Source organism: Onychostruthus taczanowskii, unplaced genomic scaffold, assembly GCF_017590055.1.
Source record: "Onychostruthus taczanowskii isolate IOZ18803 unplaced genomic scaffold, ASM1759005v1 scaffold174, whole genome shotgun sequence".
In the NCBI taxonomy this organism is placed as follows: Eukaryota; Metazoa; Chordata; class Aves; order Passeriformes; family Passeridae; genus Onychostruthus; species Onychostruthus taczanowskii.
The window spans coordinates 1,244,034-1,264,831 of record NW_024498951.1 but is presented as its reverse complement, the minus strand read 5'-3'; the positions used below and the strand labels follow the sequence as shown (position 1 = coordinate 1,264,831).

Here is a 20,798-nt window from a genome sequence, read left to right as displayed (position 1 = left end):
GGGCCTTTGCAAAGGTTACTTCCTTTTTATAGACCACAGTGTTTCTATTTGTCCAGAGACAAATGACAAAAAACAAACAAACAAACCCCTCCCCTCCCACAAAAAAAAGTTAACAAAAAAGCAAACAAACCAACCAAAAAAGAAAGAAAGAAAAAAAAAAAACCCACACACAAAAAAAACCCAAAAACACCAAAAAACCAACCCAAATGAAAACCCAGCCAATCTGATAAATTCAGAATCTAACCCATAACTTTCAGCTTCAAAAAATTCATGTAATTGAGACGTTTATGTATACTTTCATATGAAAAATTATTGGATAGGAGTGCTAGTGTATATTTAGGCTTCAAAAGAAAAAAATTAGGGGTTTGTTCTTTCTTTGCTAGATTGATGGTTCAATTGCTTCCCATTAGTATATAAAAGTGGAAGAAGCTTTGCTGGTTCAGTCACAGTGTGATGTATCCTGACATTGTGACTGAACTCAGTGTAATCCTACTCAGAGGAAACTGACTGTCCTGACCTTGATGTGTGGTGCTCTGGGTTGCGGCTGTGACAGATACCTCTGATCCACAGCTTCTCTACTAGCCTGAGCGTCATTGGATATATTTTTTCTCATCCCTAAGGGCATGCCACTTAGTGTTTTCTTGAAATAAAATACATTGAAAAATGTGGATTTTCAAAATGCTGGATTAAGGATTGGGTTTTTTAACATTGATAGCAACACAAAATCCTATTACCTCTTCCCTTTTTTAAAAGAAGATCCTGTGGAATGCTTTATGGAATACTTTACTGATTTTTTTGCAAAATATCTCAACCAATTTTCAGGTGTATCTCCAAAGCAAGGATTAGCAGTCTTAGTCTTGTCTAACCTGGTGGTGGATGTATTGCCTTCTGATTTAACTGAATAGTAAGGATGGGTGTATACTCTGCTGGTAAAGCCAGTGTTTAATATGTGAACCCTGTTCAGCTGGACGGTATGCATCCATTATTATATCGTGCCCTTTGTTGTATAATTTATGGTTTATTGCAATGTAAACAGGTTTATGTGTACTGCACATAGCCTATGAAGTTTGAGCTTCACTAAGCTATGCAACTTTAGTGTGGAAACAGATTGCATCTCATAAAAGGTAAAATATTTTCTGTGGCTCTTCTTTTGGAAGATGATGCTGCTGGCAAGCTTTTTATCTCTGTTCTATTTAAGAGACAGTAAAAATGTGGATTTTTGTGCCTGGAGTGATTTTTCTTCTTACCTGTTTGCTTGTCCATTGCTTTTTTTTTCATTTAGGTTGTCCTGGAAAGATCAGTTCTTCCCAAATGTGGAAAACTCAGAGAAACAAACCAGTTATGAGAGTCACTGATTTACGCATAGGGTTAAGAAAATTGAGTGCATGTTCTTGTTGTCTTGGCTTTTGCTTGGGAGAGGAGAAGTCCTGCATGGCTTTCCCTCCCCTTCGTTAGGAGATTTTTATGAGAAAACTTCTAAAAAGACAAAAGATCCAAGTGAATTTATTGTGACATTATCTGAACAGGAATATCTTTCAATGTGAAGTAAAAGAGATATGCATTAACAAGAGTGTTTTAAGATTCACTGTATAAAAAGGAGTGTGCAGGCAAATGGCCTCTAGACTGACTGAGAGCTGTGCAGGATGGTGAGTAGGAGGCAGCTTTCTACATAGACAGGAAGACACAAGACAATATTTTTGACTTTTCTTCATGGATGTTAGTTAGGCTGCCTTAATGATGGGCACAGTCCTTTGCGGATTGTAGCTGCCGAGGGGACACTGAAGTTGACTGTAATGCTGCGCTCGTTCCTCCCTTTTGAGGGCTTGAAGTGGTAGAGCCCCCCTGCATGCAGGACCTGGCATTTCTCTTGAAAGAGAATGCTGGTGAGACATGTGTAGACATGTATGCAAGTATGTGTTGGAAAGAGGGGAAAATAGTTTGCTAGAGGCCTTGGGGTTGTTTTTTTCTATAAGTTAGCATTTATAGGATGTATGTATTCTACTTAGTGTAGAGCTAAATTTAATAGTGTCAAAGTTAATAAGGTTTTCCTTCTCTGAAGTTCTTCGGCTTATTGGGATGTTTACATGGGTAATTATTACCTGTCAGGGGAATAGAAATTTAAGCAATATTTTATCTAAATTATTAAATCTGTAGGTTTTCTTCCCTCTCCTTTATAAGTTTGCATATAATAAAAACAGGCTTAATATGCAACATTCTTCCAACTTCCTATTGGAATGAATTTGACTAATTCTGTGGCTACAAACACAAAATGTCTTATTTTGCCATCACCACCCAGTTGATTGCCCTACTGTAGAAAGTTGTGTAATGAGAAGAGCTAGTTAAGACTTCAGCAGAAGAGTGAATACTAAGCATTAGCTTTACAAATGCTCAAAAAAGTTCTGTATATAGCAAGGGAGGACTTGAAATGAGGGCTGTGCTGCAAGCTGGCGTTATGCAATGTGATTTTACTTGGTGTCTTGAACTACTACTTAGATTTACAAGAAGATTCATTCCTCTAACTTAACTGTTCAGTAGCTGCATCCTTAAGAAATTTTACCAATGATAGTACTCTTAAAAACACTTCAGACACTTAATGGGAAATAGAAAAACACTGAAAAAGAGAGAGATGCTAGTTTGATTTCTGAGTTCAGTGCCACAGATAAAAACTATTGAGATATTGTTCCTCTCTTCACCACTGATACTTGTAGAGATAGTGTCCCTTTTTTGTAGTAATTATCTGATTAACCAATATGCTTGCGTGGCAATGAAGTTTGCACGAGTTGTGTGGAAACTCTATTAAAATACCAGAGGCGAGTGAGCTGTGAAGGTGAGAGAAACCCTCCTTACCTTCCTGATTTTTTTTTTTTATTCCCACCTGCCCCTCCACTAGTATTAAAGAACATTGATCTAGTAAGGAGCAAAAGGGAATCCTATGTGGAAGTTTAAATTAAAGCTAGTGAGTTTTCAGTCAGCAAGGCTGAGAGAGGAGCTCTGATGCCAGAATATTTAGTGGTCTTGACAGGGTGATTAATATCTCAGGATTGTATTCTTAAGGTTAGATTGCACTGTTCTAGCAGACCTGAAACAGAAAAATTTTTCTTGGAAGAAATTTAAAGGTTGGTTTTTTTCCCTTAAATTTCTGCAGGAGTTATACAAATTATACAATCTTTTAGTTATGTTAACAGTTAAAGCTTTGATAGCATTTTGATTTTAATACTACACACACACGTCTTTTCACTCCCAGGTAAAATTTTTCTTCACTGAAAGTCAAATCTCCTCAGAGTTTGAATGCTACTTAGCCAACTAAAACTGGCTGCTTGTTTTTCACGTAGCTGAATAATATTCAGTGGAGGATTCATTCCTTAGTGCATATTGCCGTCACTTCCTGTACACCACGTTGTAGGCAGGTGGTTGGTTGTCCATTCGCACAGGGTGCCAGGCCAAACCATAAAATGTGCTGTCCTTGTGTTTCACAATCACAGTTTTTCTGTTTGAGCCCCAAGTGCCATGTTGCTGCTGATTAGAGTGTCCTGCAAGAGTCCATCCCCGTTTCTCTGAGGGAGAGAATCCTTTGGCCAGTGCAGCTCACCCTAAGGCTGCTGAGCAGCTCTGCAGCCAGAGCACTTCAGCAGTTTAGTAAGGTCCTTCCTGCATTTCTCCACACAGAAATGGAGATACTAGACGGGATCAGCAGTTCTGTGTAGAGTTGATGGGAAGTCTGCAAGCATTGCTCAAAAAAAAGCCAAGTCTTAATGCAAGTAAGAACCAAAAAAAAAAAAAAAAGACTAGAAAACAAAAAAAAAAAACCTGCTTGCTACTACTAAGATTGATGCTGCATCTTTGTACCCTGCCCTCCCCATGCTACACAAAGTCTGCTAAGAAGGTTGTGGCTTTCCGCATGGATGCAAAATGCTGCAAATGCCAGGCATGGAGATCTGTTACAGTCTGTTGTTTTGAGGGTTTTTTTTGTTGTTTTGTTTTGGGGTTTTTTTTTGGTTTTTTTTTTTTTTTTTTTTTTTTTGCTTTGTTTTGTTGGGGTTTTGTAATTATTGTTAATTTATTTTGTTTTAAATCCTGTACCTTGAGGAGTGAGTTTTTATTAACGTAAAACAGGGTTATGCTTACTTTTGAAATTATGGTAGTCTTGAGACAAATAGACCTCTGTTAATCTAGCAGCTTTCTAGCTTTTTTGTCATATTATATGTTGACTGTCTTGTCTTTCATCCATGCAGTAGTAATTTTTCCAGAAGGGTTATAAGATATTTCGGTAAACTGTAAGTTACAATGGATGTGTTTTGTGCATTTCTAGATGTGTCTGTGGAATAGTGCAAGAGATGCCCAAGTGTTGTGTTTGCTAGTCTCTGTCACTAGTAGAAGCTTGTTTAGGTATAATCTGAGGTTTACTCATTTCATTCAGGAGAATAATCAAGGTCTTGTGTTCAAGATTCTATTCCTGTTTGTATTATTCATGTGGCAGCCTTAATATTGTACTCTGTACTCCTGTCCTCCTTGAAAGGTAACTGCTTTTTTTTACTACTAGTGCATCTGGAATTCCTGTGCTCTCATTGTTTGGGCATGAGTGGGAATCAGAATCATGAATGTGAAGTACGAAGAAAGGCCTTTTGAGACTCTTTAAGAATGTGAAAAGTAGGAAATGGAAAATTTTTGGAGACTTGATCTCCTTTCATTTAATGTATTTTATTTGTACTTAAATTCAAAGTCGAGTATTTCTTATTTTTAGCAAAACAGTGATAGTTACTGACTGCAAGTTTTAAAGCGCTCTTCTGTACTGGTCCTTCTAGGGGCAAAACAGAATTGCTATTCTGTGATGGTAGTGCATAATTCCCATCTCATGTTTTATGTCAGTGAACTTGATTATTGTTTTTCTTTCATCAGACATTTATGACCCTGATTTAAAACTGTTACAGTATCTTGAGACTTCTGGGAAAACCTCTGCTTCTGTTTCCATCAGTGGCAGGATTTCCAGCTAGTTTCTGTTCTTGGCACATATGTACATTTGCTTCAGTTCACCAAGTGGATTTTTGGGTGTCATTTGCTTTAGACCAAGTCTTCTGAAAGCCTGTTTCTGGTCTTCCTCTGTGCTACATGCAGCAGCATTTTATAAGGTCTTCCTCTTTGAGCAGTGTCCTCTCCTTAATTGGTTATATCCTGAGGAAGACTTCTGGTCCTTGTCCCCTCAGATATATAAAGACTGGTCTTAGCTTTAGATTTGTCAGGTTGGTCCATTCATGCCTTCAGCTGAGTGGCAGCAGATGTGGATCCCATGACCCACCTCAGGCCTGTGACTGGTGTGGGTTGTAGCTGTTGGAGCTGGAACACTTTGAGGGGTGAACTAAAATAATGAAACTCTTCTGATGAAAATGCAGAAAGGCTGTTGTTTCAGTGTCTGTTTTTTCAGTGCATTCCCTATTGTACAGCAGGCTTTAAAATAGGACCTTTATGGGATATGGTTGTGTTTACCAGCTTAATCTAAACTTGCAAGTGAGCCGTGTTGAGGCTTTTTAGTCCACAGAGCTAGATGTAAGCTGCCTTTCCCTTGACAAAGGGAAGTCTGGATTTCCAGTTTGCTCTGTCCACAGAAGTGTGCTGCTGCTGGCTTCCACCATGAGCTCAGCACAGCATGTACATGTTCAGTAAGGTAGTCTTGTGTATTGGAAAAAGTGGCCTTGATGCTTTGTTTGGAGTGGAACAGTCCTTATTTAAGGGGAGACAGGAAGTGAATTGATGGATGTACAGCAAGTGAATTGATGGATGTACAGCAATGTACTCTCCTGTTTTGGACAACAATCTGTCACTGGCTAGTGACAGCTGAGACCTCATCTCTGTGGTGTGCTGCAGCATCTTCTTATTAGAAATCAAATTAAGAAGAGTTCTTGAATCATGGCATCTCGTAAAAATTGAAGTGCAAGTTGAGAACACTTGCCTGGCACAATGGCCTCTGAGAACATTGCTGTAAGAAAAAGCAGTATGTCCTTGTTTTTAATGTGCTTGCTGAGGAGACATCTTGTTCCTAATGTATTCCTTTTCTCAATATAAATTTGTCTGCTTTGGAGGTAGGTTTAACCCATTTTCATCTGGACATACTGGATGGTAGTTTTTATTGGAGTTTTTTCCCCCACAGAAACATGTATTTTAAAAGAAGTGGCCACTACTCTTAAGGGCAAGTTGTGTTTTAAGCAGAAAGATTGCACTTGAGCTAGTGAATGTGAATATTTACTGAAATACTGATTATAGCATTTTAAGATTTCAGATTTAAAGACTTGGAAGACTACATTAAGTAGAGCTATTTAGGAAGAAATTATATTAAATTCTTAAGTTTTTTGAGAGAATACAAATAGTTTGTACTACTAGTCTACTATTAAAAAGATAAAAGCTCGAAGCACAGTACTGAGGTGTCTATAAGTAGTAGCAGATAATAACAAACTGAAACATTCACTTGTAGGGGCTGTGGGTCTTTATAATTTTTGGTAGCTTCTTTGTTCAACCTGCTTTCACAGTTTTCATTTGAAAATTGTGAATCAGTTCATCCTCATTTTAGGAAATTAAGTATTAGAGCAGTGAAAATACTTAGATTTGGTGATGCAATGTTTGCACTTCCAGAAACAAGTGTCTTTCCTACTAAGTGCAGTGGAAAATTTCAGTAAAACTGTTTTTAAATTGGTATCTCCAGAGTAGTGCTGTTCAGTGTTGTACAGTGTGTGTCATCATTCAGTATTTAAAACTGCAGGCTTTCAGTCTGTTTCTTGACTTGCCTCGTGTTCAGTGGTTTTGACATCGCGTAACTGAAATGTTCACCTGTTGAATTAGATGTGGAATGAAAATCTTGGCACAGTTGTTAATTCAGTCCATATGAAAGTTGTTTAAAGAGACTAAATAGAGAACTATCAGCAAGTAATGACTGAATGAGCAAACTGACAGGGTATAGGTAGGGAGATTAGTCTAGTGTGTCTCCGCTTTAAATGTGCGTTACAGGTGAAATGACTGGACTTTGATGTCAAGAATAAAGAGGGATATGTATATCACATACTCTAGGCAAGGTTCTTTTAATAGGAATTTTATATCAGTAATATTTTGTGGCATCCTTGTTTTTCACTAATGGCGCTGACTTAAATTACGTGGCACTTCTGAAGTTATATGTTTCTTTCAGATTTTTTGTCTGACTAGTAATTCTGGTGCTTAGCAAGATGGTTAAATATAGTGTACAGATATTGGTGATGAACCACTGATTTTGGTTTAATATGTGTTATTGCTGTGACTAATGTATCCAAATTCAGTGTGTTGGAGTAGTCACTTGAAGGTAATAACAGTAAAATTGGATATGTAAGAGTAGGGTATACTGGTTAGGGTATTGCTTCCATTTACTTGCACTCTGGAAATTGTGTACGTACACTGGAAAAGTGTAGGCCTTGACTGCTATGTCAAACTATTTGAAATGTTTTTAACCAGAGAGGGCATGGGCAATACTGAACCAGCTGTCATAATGCAAGAACACATATTCACTTACCAGAGGAAAATGAGAGTTTTGCAAAAGCTGCTTTGTATCTTGACATATACCAGTTCTGTAGCATACGGTAAGCTTACAGTAAATCAGCAAATATTTTGTGCAGGTTTCTTCTCTTCTGATAGACTCTTTGTGAATTTATATTTTTTATATGTGGCAGCATGTGTCCAGCAGTGTGAATTCCCCCTTGAAAGACAATGGCTGCGTGGGTTTGGTAATTCATTCTTTTACTAAGACTAGTCCTGTTCCCCAGGCAGTCTGTCTCCATTGCTTGGTCTTGGGTCTCCTTAAAATCCTGACAAGTGAGGCATGGAAGTTTATTTCTCAAAGAAGCTCAGGGCTAAATGGGCAAGTAGAACAAGTTTGTTCATTCCAAAAGGGTAGCTGTCACTGTCTTTGTTGCTTCTTTGGATGAATGCAGGCAAACTTTACTCTGTTTTCCTGTAACTTTGATTGTAGGGCTTTAGCTTTTGTGTGGCTCTCATGTGGAAAAAAACAAGACAGTGTGAGTTAAAAGGTTCCATACTGGATAGCTACGAGTTTTTGAGGTCAGTCCTCCTCAACCCGCGCAAATGTATCTTGCACAAAGTCTCTGGGTGGAACTTGAAGGATCACAGCAGTGTTCAGGGTACTGCTTGTTTAATCTTCAGCATGCTGTCTTCTGTTTTGCTTCCATAGCAATCTTAAGAGCCTGCTGGTCTGCGCAGAAATTATTTGAAAACAAGTATCAGAGAATTAGGCAAAAAGACAGAATGACAGATTCAGGTTCCAGTTGCCGGTATTGGCTAACAGTACATGAAGGGGGAGGGAAGGAAAGGAGATAAATCTGACTACTTCTTGAGGATCCTTTTTGCTTTTATGTTTTACATAGGTGAGAAGCCTAGATGAAGTATTTTGTATTGGAGAACCACAGATGTTCTGTCCCAATCATTCTTGTAGTAACACCACTTGTGCAAACTTCAGTAGGAAGTAGTGAACATGCTGTTTTATAGCATGTGTCTCAGGGTCAAAGAATCTGCTTAATCACCTTAAAATATTTTGACTGACATGTCAAGGCAGCAGGTAAAAGAATTCTGTCCAAAAGGATCCAAGAATTTCACTGATAAATGGCATTTGTTTTTAAGGCCTCTGTTGCAGAAATTGACAAGCTGCTGAACAGGCAAAAAACAGGTTAGAGTCCTACTTCTGCCATTCGTTCTTAGGCCTGTGAAAGTTATCTAACAGAGTTTATCTTGATCTCATAAATGATTGTGATTATGAGTCATTTGGTAGCAAGCTCACCATGTACAAAATACACAGCACTTGAAAAACACTTGCAAACCTCTAAGTGCTTCAGACTGTCTTTCTGTGCCTTTGGCCTACATATCACACTGAAGTCTTAATTCCTGATATATTTTAGTGCTTTTTAATGAGAATTCATGGAACATGGGACATTCGTAGAACTTCTCAAATTTGTCGCTTTAATCGTACACTTTCTCCACCAACGCTTGCAGGAATAGGTACCTAGCTTTTCTCATTTATTTGGAAGTATTGGAAGTACTTTTTATAGACAAATTCATGTAGTCAGCTGCTCCTGTGTGGTCTAAGTTGCATTCCTTCCATGCTTTGGAAGCTAGCTCCCAAAAAAAAAAAAAAAAAAAAAAAAACCAAACTAAAAAACAAATAAGCAAACAAACAATAAAAACTCTATTGAACTGACTTTGCAAAGTAACTGTTTTGTCTGCTGTTAGAGATGCTTTTTATGTCTCAGAACAGATAATACTGTCTTATTTTAGCTAGTTTTAAAGTGTTTGTTTTCTAGGATTTTTTTAATTTTTTTTTCCTAAGGTTTCTTATGCACGACCAAGTTCAGCCTCTATCAGAGATGCAAATTTGTATGTTAGTGGACTTCCAAAAACAATGACCCAGAAAGAACTGGAACAGCTCTTTTCACAATATGGACGTATTATTACTTCTCGTATTCTGGTTGACCAAGTCACTGGTAAGTAGGCAGTTTTGCATGGCCTTTCATGGAATCACAGTTTGAGATATTTCATCTTTCAGTACAGTAGTCTTGTCTTTATAATGTATAAAAGGTGTATGTAGGCCAGAAAATGCTTTTTTTCTCCTGGAATTGTTCATAAATATGCATGGACCGAAATAGACTGTGTAGTTTACTGAGCCAGCTTGAGTCATTTCCACCCTGAAGGTGCAGGTCTGAAGCTTGATGACTTGTAATAAATTTGCAGCTGCTCTAATCTTGCTTTCCAAGCTGCTGTACAACAGTAGTTTCCCAGTGCCTTACAAAATGCTATTAAATTTTTTTTTCCTAAAAAGAAAATTGTATACAGAAATGCATAGCTGGTTCTCTGAGGCTTGGATTACAGAAGCCCCAGACTGGCAGTTGCTATTAAGACTGTTTTCAAGCTAACTCATTAAATTTGGGCACACACATAAACTTTGAGTTCCTTGGGAGCAGGTAAGTTATTTGATTACCCATGTCATAAAGTACTAAGATGTAGCATGTTATTTGCATTATTGCAGTATGTGTATCAATCAGGTAATGGTTGTCTGTGACCCTTTGTGCTTAATCTTCAGACTCGGGACAGTAATGCCTGTGGTTTTTTGCTGTCTTAGATGGCTCATCTTGAGAATCTTTGTAGTTTTCTGAATCACCTGCTGTGAGATTTCTGCCAGAAATAAGCAATTGAATGAAAAGCCAAGTACATGACAGGAGCATTGAGTGTACAAAGCAACATACAAAGAGGCAGGGTTGGAGAACTCTCCAACTTCTCCCCCTTCTAGAGCACTAAGGGGTGGGACAGATGAAGTCATTTACTCACATAATTATTCCCTGAATAAGCTGGGTTTGATTTTTTTTTTTTAATAATTGTGCCTTTTCAAAGCTGCATATCCTCTTGGCTGGCAAACAGCTTTCAGCTGCAGAAGGTCATAAGGTTTTTTAATTGTCTTACTTTGAAAAGTTTGTACATGCCAGCAGTTGAGTTTTGGCTGACCTTTAGAGGAACTTGTGTGTACTCCTTCAACTTCCACTACGTTAAAAGAAATCTCAGTGTTGACACGTAATACTTAGAGAGTGTTTTAATAGGTGGAGTTGCTAAGAGTGTAGAGAGGCCTGGAAAAGAAAGCTGAAGGCCAAATACTGCCTTGTACATGTAGCAGATTTGCAGGACAGATTCCTAGTCTTTGTGCAATAAATAGCTGTTCACAGTAGGTTCCTGTATATTCATACATAGAAATAGATGGCATTTAACAAATGAACCAGTAAGTAAATATAATTGAACTTCTAATATGTGTTACAATTATATTCATATTCATAAATCCTGCTCCTTGCAGCATACTTTCTGGCATATAGATTGTTGTTAAGGCTTGAGCTTTCTTGCCTCCTTCTTTTTAGTAATTTGGAAGAAGTAGGCTTAGAATGGTATGAATAATAAGGTTGTGACACAAACTGACAGATAAAAAATGCAAAGTTGAAGCTGTGACATTTGCCTCTTTAAGGCTTTTGTTATGCCTGTTCATTCTCACTTTTGATGGCTTAAATCATTGTTTATGAACAGAATACATTTCTTGTCATTAATGTCTTTCTCAGTTGAGGACAAGTGTCTAACTCACCTGGTTATTCATGAACCAAAATGTAAAGAGGCTCTAAATGGCACTTTAAATATTACAACAAAACATTGATCTAACTAATGTTGACTGTTAGTAGGTTTAATGTTAATTGGTTCAAGTATCCAATGTAGTTCAATGTGTTTATGTCTAAAACGTTTGGAATTTTTGATGTGTGATGTTCCTAAGACCTTCCATAAACACTTTTGGATTCCTTTGCATGTTGCCTTTGACTTTTCTGTATGAAGAAAAGTTTCCTTCAAAAGTAACACCTAGTGATGTATGGTGATTCACCAAAACCAAGTCTTTTACTCAGAGGTAACCACTGACTATTAAAACATGGCCATAATTCCCATTATTGCAATATAGTATGTGCACGTTGTCATCCTCTGAGGATATTTGCTCCAAAAAGAGTTTCAGGAGATACTGCAGGGGAGCAAAAGCCATTTTTTTGCTGCTACAGAGCAGAGAACTAAGCTATATGCAGAATTTTTGTCACTTCAGGTACTGCAGAGTAGCATGAGCTGACCAGAGGTAGCAGTGCAGCTGGTTTGGGTTCATCTCCATCCAACAAAATTGCTTTGTTTCTGAATTCCGCTTTGGCTCACTGCATTGGTTTCCACTGTTTTCCCTCAAACTGACAAGCTCTTTACACAAATGTCTTACATCAGTTAATTTAAAAACTAAAATGAAAATTACAGTAGAAACTTCTTACTTTATGCAAGAGATCAGTTCTGTTAAGCTCAAAGTTATCATGTGTTCACAGCATTCAACCATCAAAGTAGCAATTGGCCACACGAATAAAAGTTACCGTCTAATATTCTGGAGTCTGTGAATTCATTGCTGTATGCTTTTTTCACCTTGTGCAGGGGTGTCACGGGGCGTGGGGTTTATCCGGTTTGACAAGCGAATTGAAGCAGAAGAAGCTATCAAGGGCTTGAATGGCCAGAAACCTCCAGGTGCCACAGAGCCCATCACTGTAAAGTTTGCTAACAATCCAAGCCAAAAAACCAATCAGGCCATTCTTTCCCAGCTGTACCATTCTCCAAACAGAAGGTATCCCGCCCCTCTAGCTCAGCAGGCTCAGCGTTTTAGGTAAGTCAAATAATCTGCACGAGTGTGCTGAAACTTGCATGTTCCCACAGGCGTGTTTGATTGCCTCCACTCTTGTGCATTCCTGCTTGTCTGACTTCTGTGTGGGGAGGAAACACAAGAATGTTAAACTTCAGCTATGCAACTACCATAGTACAGCTAAAACCAAAATGCGTGCCATTCTATTGATAGCATTTCAATGTCTAATAAGCATGCTTAGTTAAACCCAGGTGGCATCTCTCTTGTATTCAGTCACTTAAATTTTTTTCCAAAGATTACTTTTCATTTCCTAGGTTATTCTTGATGAATGTGCAAGTTAATTCAGTTAATATTGATCTAGGAGATAGAGTGTTTTTTTCTTAGCCATGTAGCATGCCACAGCCAGCTTCCTGTTTATCTACCCCTACATTTTTCCTCTGCATTCTAGCTTTCAGGTTTTTTTTCCTGTTTAGTTGTCTATGTTCTCCATGCCATACTTTGTCTTCTCCTGTTACAACCTTTCATAATAAAGACTGCTGACATATTTTTTGCATGTGCATTTTGGGGACTTACGTTCCCTCATGTTGAAAGTATTGCTGTATAGTTCCCTGTGCTATTTAGTGTATTGACAAGAACAGATGGTGAGAACAAGGTGAAACAAACACTGTACTATCTACATCCTTGAGTACCTTGGATTTTTTTCAGTGATCTTGATTATTTCTTCCCTCCCTCTGCCCCTGAACAGTGTGACTGGGTTGTGTTAAATAGTAATACACTCAAAGAGTATCTCTATTTTGCTTTTCAAGAAACAAAACCAGTTGACAGCTTTCTTCAAAGAGAATATACCAAATTTCAAATGCTCTGCATTGTCTAGGCTTGCTTTTACCAAATATTCAAGAATTCATGGCCTGCACTTCTGTCAGATTTTTTTAATATTTTTCTTTCATTCAGCTTTTTGGCATTATCTGCTGCATCTCACAGGTGTGAGGAGTAGGTGTTCTGCTGTAGGAGAGGGGATAACAAATTTTATTTACTTTTTTGTGGCTCTTATTACTATTTCCTAGGTAATAAAAGGACTACCTTACAACAGTGTTCTGAATATTGCATAAAAGTAGACTTGCCATTATTCTATAGACAGAGTCTGGGGGCAGAAATTGCAGGATGGCCTCAAATGCGTTGTATGAAATAAGATCATGGGGTTTGTGTCACAAGCTTATTCCACATACTTTGATGCAGTTGCCCCATCTCTGTTAATAGCTGACAGAGACCTGAAAACAGCTTAAACTTTAATAATGAAAGCAACAGCTTAAACTTTAATAATAAAATCAGTACAATGCTTCCTTTTTTTCTCATTAAGTGAAAGCTTGGGCTGGACTTTCAGATATAATTGTTCCTCAGTTTCTATAAGATGTATAATTTAAAGCATCTTTAAAAATTTTCCAGTAAAAGTCCATGATAATATTTCCAGAGTGTTTTCAAGTCTTCAGGGTAATTGCTGAAAAATCATACAAGTGATACCATTACTGTATTAAGTCCTCATCTGACAGCCTTTGTAACAATAACCTATAAGTGGTGGTGTTCCTAGAATTCTTCACCTTGCTCTCCACTGCTCATGTCAATGACAGTAGACCTCAGTCATCCACACCGTCTACTGATAGTAGTCAAGTATTTAATTTCCTTTTTCTGGTCTTTTAGGGGTTCAGTAGTTTCTTGTCAGTGTATTCTGCAAACCCAGCTCACTGCAGAATCAGTGCTTTCTGGAAAACTAAATTAAGTGTATTTTTTTTACCTAAGCTCATATTTTATTGAGTCTTGATCTATAATAAGACTTCTTGATGTGTCTGGGATTTGTCAGAAAGAAAGAAGAGCTTCTTCAGGGTGAGCATTTTTTGAAAGAAGCAGTTTAAGGGACTCCAGGAATAAGAGCAATAGGAGTAGTATGCACTGCATATTTGAGATATTGGCTAGATTATTTCAAGGGGTTTGGAGTTGTGGTGGCATTCTACAATTGGGGGAAGGTGAGGCAAGAACCACATGGAGAAATCTTGAAAATAGTATATATGTGTGTATCTTATGAAACACTTCACCCTGAAATATTACAGCATCATAGGATATCCTGGGTTGGAAGGTACCCACAAGGATCATTAAGTCCAGCTCCTGCCCCTGCACAGGGCCAAGAGTCACACCATTGCCTGAGGGCACTGTCCAAACAATTCCTGAACCCTGGCAGGCTTGGTGACATGGCCACTTTCCTAGGAATCCTATTCCAGTGTCCAGCCACCCTCTGAGTGAAGAATCTGTTCATAATATCCAAACTAAACTTTCCCTGACACAACTTCAGAGCATTCCCTCAGATCCTGTCACTGGTCGCCAGAGAGAGGAGATCAGTGCCTGCCCCTCCTCTTCCCCTCACAGGGAAGTGTAGAGTGTGACAATGCCAGCCACCTCTCAGGCTCCCCAGGCTGAAAACAAACCAGGTGACCTCAGCTGCTCCTTGTACAGTTTCCCCTTCAGACTCTTCAACATTTTCTTGGCCCTCCTTTGAACACTCTAATGGCTTTATTGGGCAGGAGCACTCTGTGCTGGGTTGGGAACTGGCTGGATGGCTGGGCCCAGAGTGGTGGTGAACGGTGCTGCATCCATCTGGCAGCCAGGCACCAGAGGTGTCCCTCAGGGGTCTGTTCTGGGGCCAGTTCTCTTCAATATTTTTATTGGTGACATGGATGAGGGGATTGAGTCTTTCACTAGTACATTTGCAGACAACACTAAGCTGGGAGTGTGTTGGAAGGTAGGAGGGCTCTGCAGAGAGATCTGGAATGGTTGCATATATTCCCAAGATCATTTAAAAAATCATTGAAAGAGACCTCACAAAGACATCAGCCAGTTCTTTGAGTGTTCTTGGATGAATCCCATCCGGTCCCATAAATTTGTAGGGACTCAGTTGGAGCAGGAGATCCCACACAAGTTCAGGGTTGTTCACTGTTCTCACTGCCCAGGAGACTGGGACCATCTTAGCCCATCATCAACATTAAAGATGAAGGCAAAGAATTAAGCTTCTCTGCCTTGTTTGTGTCCCTGTTTTGGGGTGATGACCATTCTCATTCTGTGACAAGCTGGTGTTATTTTTGGACTGCTCTTTGAGATTATTTTAAAACTTGTTGTCCCCCACATTGTTGGCAAGCTTCAACTCCTGTTGAGCTTTGGCCACACAAATTTTCTCCCTCCAGTGGCAAGCAATATCTCTATATTCTTTTCATATTCACATGACTTTGCCTCCACTGTCTTTACACTTAATTTTTTTGCCGTCTCAGCCAAACCAGCCTTCTGTCTCCCAACATTCTGGAATTGCCAGAAGGAGCAGAAAAATGAAAAATCTTTTTTTGGAGTTAATGTTACATTAGTTGCTAGTGATCCAAAATACTGCCTCTGTCTTGATAGTCATGGTAGCAAACATGTCAGAAGCCTTAATAAAAGTCATCTTCTCAGCCAGTTTGGTAGTGTGGAAAACTTGACTGATGTGGTCACTGACTGTAACTTTATGGTAACAGTATGTGATTTAGACTAAATTTGTGGCTGTGGTGCACTTCATAAAATGAACTTCTTATGATTGTGATTACTACACAAGAATTGTAGCAGAGTGGGGTTTAGATGGTGGATGCTGCTACCTATTTCCCGATAAGCATCTCCACAAAGAATATCTGTTTTGTCTTCACTCTCAGGTGTAATAAGGTGCCATGGCTCTTTCAGTGGTGACACTTTAACATTGTATGAGGTTCTGTACAGTGTAATGGATATGACAGTAATATGCTAAGTTTCCTTAATCTTAAATGGTGGAAAAGTCTGAAGACTGAACATGTTGCTAAATGTTTTGCAGGTTGGACAATCTGCTCAACATAGCTTATGGAGTAAAGAGGTAATAAAGGATTAGTTGGTTCATAACAACCAAATTATTTTGAAGTATTTTGCAAACTCTTACTTTTCAGTAAGACTTACGTTGGATTTTTGCATGTTGAGACTTCAGCTGAGGTTGTTCATTTTGATGCATTTTGCATGAAATAGACAAGCCTTTTGTAGCAGTTCCATGGAATTCCTGTTTCAAATGACTTGCTAATCCTCACTGGTTTTATAGCATGCTTTCCTTTTGATTTTCTGTTACATCATTTCAGACATACCTAGCACTGTTCTCCCTACTTGTGTATAATTTTTTTTACTTAGTATTTGCGCAGTTAGGGGGCAAAAAATATTTTTTATCTTATCTTTCTAGTCTGAGCAACATGTTCATTCTATGAAAAGCTCTGTATCATTCTCTTCCTTTATTTTGACATTTCTTTGCTGGGGTTATGCGTGAGCAGCTGTGTGATGATTCTGTTTTGCTTTCCCTCATTCTTTAGTAGGTTTCCTCCAATGACCATTGATGGAATGACCAGTTTGGCCGGTATTAATATCCCTGGACATGCAGGAACTGGGTGGTGCATTTTTGTGTACAACTTGGCCCCTGATGCTGATGAGAGTATCCTCTGGCAAATGTTTGGACCCTTCGGAGCAGTGACCAATGTGAAGGTCATCCGTGACTTTAACACCAACAAGTGCAAAGGTTTTGGATTTGTGACTATGACAAACTACGATGAGGCAGCTATGGCAATAGCCAGCCTAAACGGATACCGCCTTGGTGACAGAGTATTGCAGGTCTCCTTCAAAACAAACAAAACGCACAAAGCCTAACAAGTTATTCTCAGTGCATTAATACATGAAAACTATACAACAAAGGCAATTTACAAAAGCTTTATGCATTAGTAAATGCCTTTGTTGTATGCCAGTGTGGAAATGGGGATAAAATGACTACTTAGCATCCTAAGAATATGTGAGATTTTTTTATTGCTAATATTTGAATTAGAACTTCTTAACTATCTTTTGTGTTTGAGTATTGACAAGAGGTACAGGGTTTTTACCTGTCACAATGCGTATTCTATTGCCTTCTTTGAAGAAGGTGGACCTTTTAAAATGTTTCAGCTAAGGGAAGAAGTTTTTTTTCTTTATACATGACTGCCTTTAATCTGTGAGTAAATGTCAAGGCTTTGTGTAATACTATAATTTTTTTGTCATTTCTTGATTTGCTTTGTGTTTAATTTACATTGTAATGCATTATTGTTTTGTTGTTCAAGAAAAGTATCTGAAGTTTACATTTTATTTATAAAGTTATAAGCAGTATTTATTTCATCATCTTCATTTGGGTTGGGGAATGGGAACACATTATAAAAGCTTATTGTAAGAATACTGGAGAACTTTTCGTAAAGCAGTACCTTGCCAAAGAGATAAGAGCCTCTTTGATGTGGGTTTAAAAAAGCATCTATTTTTATAAAAAAAATAAAAATTTGGAGAAACTTTTTACTGGTCCTGGAACAAATATTTTGACTTGAATACTTTGAGAAATCTCTTCATATGACACCTAGTGAGCTTTTAAAACTTACCAGGAAATTTGCAATTGTTGGGAAAAAATTTAGAAAGATTTATGATGTAGTACTTTTGAGACCTTTGTATTAAGAAGTAAAGTTAATGGGACGCACTGTTGGTTTCATTTTTTGTAATCATCAGTGGAGTCATTGATCATCCTGGTTATTAAGTGATAGGCAGCTCACTTTAATTTGTGATTTTGAAGCAAATGAAAATTTAAAAAAGGAATATAAGAGCAAGCAGAAAACTTAAAACACTGAGATATGGGGGAAAAAAATCTGTTCTTCCTAAAGAATTCCCTTCAGAATAGAGCTCATGGTGTTTAGTGATGTACTTGCTATTGTTTGAAGAATTGTTTTGTCTTAAGAAAAGACATCAAGCATGATTTGTGCAGTAGCAAATCAGCAGAAGTGGCCTGAGTTGGATACATTAGGAGGCATTTTGAAAGTTATGTTCAAGGCTAACACCTGAGCTTTGTGTAATGTAAATAAGAACTTAAGTTATGAACCTTTCAGCTAATTTTGATTATAGTTTTTTTTAAAGTTACATGCCAAGTGATGTTCAATTTTAAATGTTTTTGTATAAGTTTTTTTCTTTGTAAATGGCATTAACATTGTTACTTGTGGTCTGCTTCTTTTCTTTTCTTTTTTTTCTTTTTTTTCTTTTTTTCTTTTTTTTCTTTTTTTCTTTTCTTTTTTTTCTTTTTTTTTCTTTTTCTTTTTTTTTTGTCCTGAGGACTTGAATTTACAGGGCATCAGATCTGTTGCTATTTTTGTCTGTAGATAGTCTAGCTTCAGCTGTTTATGGTGATGCAACATTTTTGTTTATAAATATGTTTGTGGTAAAAAGAAACAAGTATAAACATATGTTTTGAGCAAATTTCCTTACATTTTTCATATGAAAACCGTAAATACCTGTATGCTATTGAAGTTTAACTTTGTATGATGCTTAAATCACTATTTGGGGAAATAGAAAAAGTCTTTACCATGTATTGAAGAAATTTAAGGAAAACAAATACAGAATATTTTCTGATTAGCATCTAGCTTATAATTAAATTTTTAAAAAAAAGCTGAGGGTTTGATGCCTTCACCAGGATGCACTGACAACTATGTAGTTACGTCCTGCTTTTTGTATAAACTGAGATGCTCATATCCTTCCCCTTAGAAAAAGCAATGTTCTATGCATAACATAGTTGTACACTATCTTTGCAGTTGTTTTTGGTTCTTATTCTTTTCAATTGTAGTTATAAAAATTTCAGTATAGTACAGTACATATACTGTGAAGCGCGTGCTAAAGTGAATAAGCAAGTTTTCATGCTGACCCACTCGATGCTATTAAAAAATCAATTGGCTTCCAGAGTACTTCTTCATTCTTAGATGCATTTAGATTGTTAAAGCTAATCCTCTGCATTGAAAGTTGTATATAGTATAGAAATCACAAACTTTCCGATGTGGAAGAAATAGTAGCTATATGCTTCTTTCCTATACTACTGTAGCAACTAACGGCATTGATGAGAAGGCATGTAAATTGGGCTTCACTTTACAGTGTTTATCAGAGCACTTAGTAAAATATAAGGCTGGTATTTATTTGAAGTTGTATAGTATGACTTAATTCACATTTGTTGGAATTGAGAATATATTCTGTTGGGTATTTAAGAGGTTGTACATGTTTTCTTTTGTGTTTGGATTCTTTGTACTTTTTCATGTTCAGTACATCAATAAACAAAGTTGAAGGGAAAACAGTCTCATAAGCTGGTCTTTTACCATATTTGCCACTGCTTTAATGAGTAAGCAATCTCAGTGAAAGGTTTCTGCAAAGCTCTTGAGCTACTTGTAATTTAGGGTAGGATCCTGTTTACCAACAAGGAGGTAAGACAGCGGAGCTGTATACCAGTTCTGTTACCTTAGAATTAAGTGTAGAATCTTTTCACTTTAGTTTCGCATTAAACACTCAGTACTTAGGCTGAAATAATGAATGTGTCATTAGATGCATTCAGTAAAAATTAATTTGCTGCTATGCAGTGTATAACTAAGTGAATGCCCTAGTGTGTTTTCCAAGGAATGAGACAGAAAGATTAAGAAGTATCAGGGACTCCAAGATGGAGGTGCACCAGTTGAACTGTGCTCTGGCCTTCCTGAGACAGGAACAGAGACCAGAAAGAAATCCATATCAAGAGCATCAACCCTGCCAGCTGAATGCAGTAGATCGGAAGGAAGGAGTGAAAGGAGGCAAGTCCTTGCTTGGCACAACAGACAAAAGCCCTTCTTGTCCACCTCACCCTGCTAGGTGCCTCTGTGCAGTAGGTGTGAGGCTCTGGATGTGGTAGGAAAATCGGTGGATGATTAGGATGAAGGTACTTCTCCAACAGAAAAGTCTTCCTCCCTGGGATGTGAGTTATGGATGCCACCAGGAAACTTCCTAGGTTCCCCATCGGACTCTACTACTTGCTGGTCCCCCACGTGTAGGGTGACAAAGCCACAATGCATAGTCCAGAGGTTGTCAAAAGAGACTTTTCAGGGTCCTGGGGTGGTTGGAGAGGTAATCTGGGGCTATTTTTTCCTCTACTTTTGTAGAGGTTATTTTTTCCTCTACTTTTGTTAGGTGCAGGTAGTGACATTGAAAAAAACCAGTCTTAATACCTGCTTCTGGGGCTGGTGGCACACTGCCACAATTTTGGTTTCTTTTGTGTAATGGGTTGGCCTCCATGGTCCTGGACATGATGAATTCAGGTGAGATTCACCTTTCTAAAAGGGGAAGGAGGGCCTTTGTCAAGAGTTCATGGAGCTTATTGATAGGGCATTAAACTTGGTATCGCCTTGGGGGAAGGGGATATAATCAGATATAATGGTGAGAAGGTGTGGGGTGACGTGCTCTTCCAGTGAGAAAGAGGTGCCTAGAACCTGGAGAAGGTAAGCAGGTCAGCAGGAGAGCATTTGAATTACAACATGAAGGAATTCCATATACTCCAGCCAGAAAGCTTTATAGGGGCCCAGCTCAAATGCTAACGCACACACAGCCAAGGAGATAAAGAGGAGGAATTAGAGATATGTGCAGGCCTGCAGGACTACAGTCACTGGCATCATGGAAATGTAGGTTGACTCCTGTGACTCAAATGGAAAGGTTTGGGCTCCTCAGGCAGGGGAGA

General features: G+C 38.1%; 1 protein-coding gene across 7 annotated transcripts in view; it reads left to right on the top strand.

The window, feature by feature from the left end:
- Positions 1-17,558, top strand: part of ELAVL2 (ELAV like RNA binding protein 2) — a 44,390-nt gene extending 26,832 nt beyond the window's left edge. For 2 of the 7 annotated variants that reach the window (XM_041400185.1, XM_041400181.1), the window contains exons 4-7: positions 9,350-9,503; positions 12,001-12,226; positions 16,077-16,115; positions 16,594-17,558. In XM_041400185.1, the coding sequence (XP_041256119.1) occupies positions 9,350-9,503; positions 12,001-12,226; positions 16,077-16,115; positions 16,594-16,924 (750 nt within the window). In that variant the 3' untranslated portion in view covers positions 16,925-17,558. Of the gene's footprint in view, positions 1-9,349; positions 9,504-12,000; positions 12,227-16,076; positions 16,116-16,554 lie in introns of all 7 variants that reach the window. The other 5 variants (XM_041400182.1, XM_041400180.1, XM_041400186.1 and 2 more) reach the window with 4 other exon arrangements.
- Positions 17,559-20,798: the final 3,240 nt, after the last annotated feature.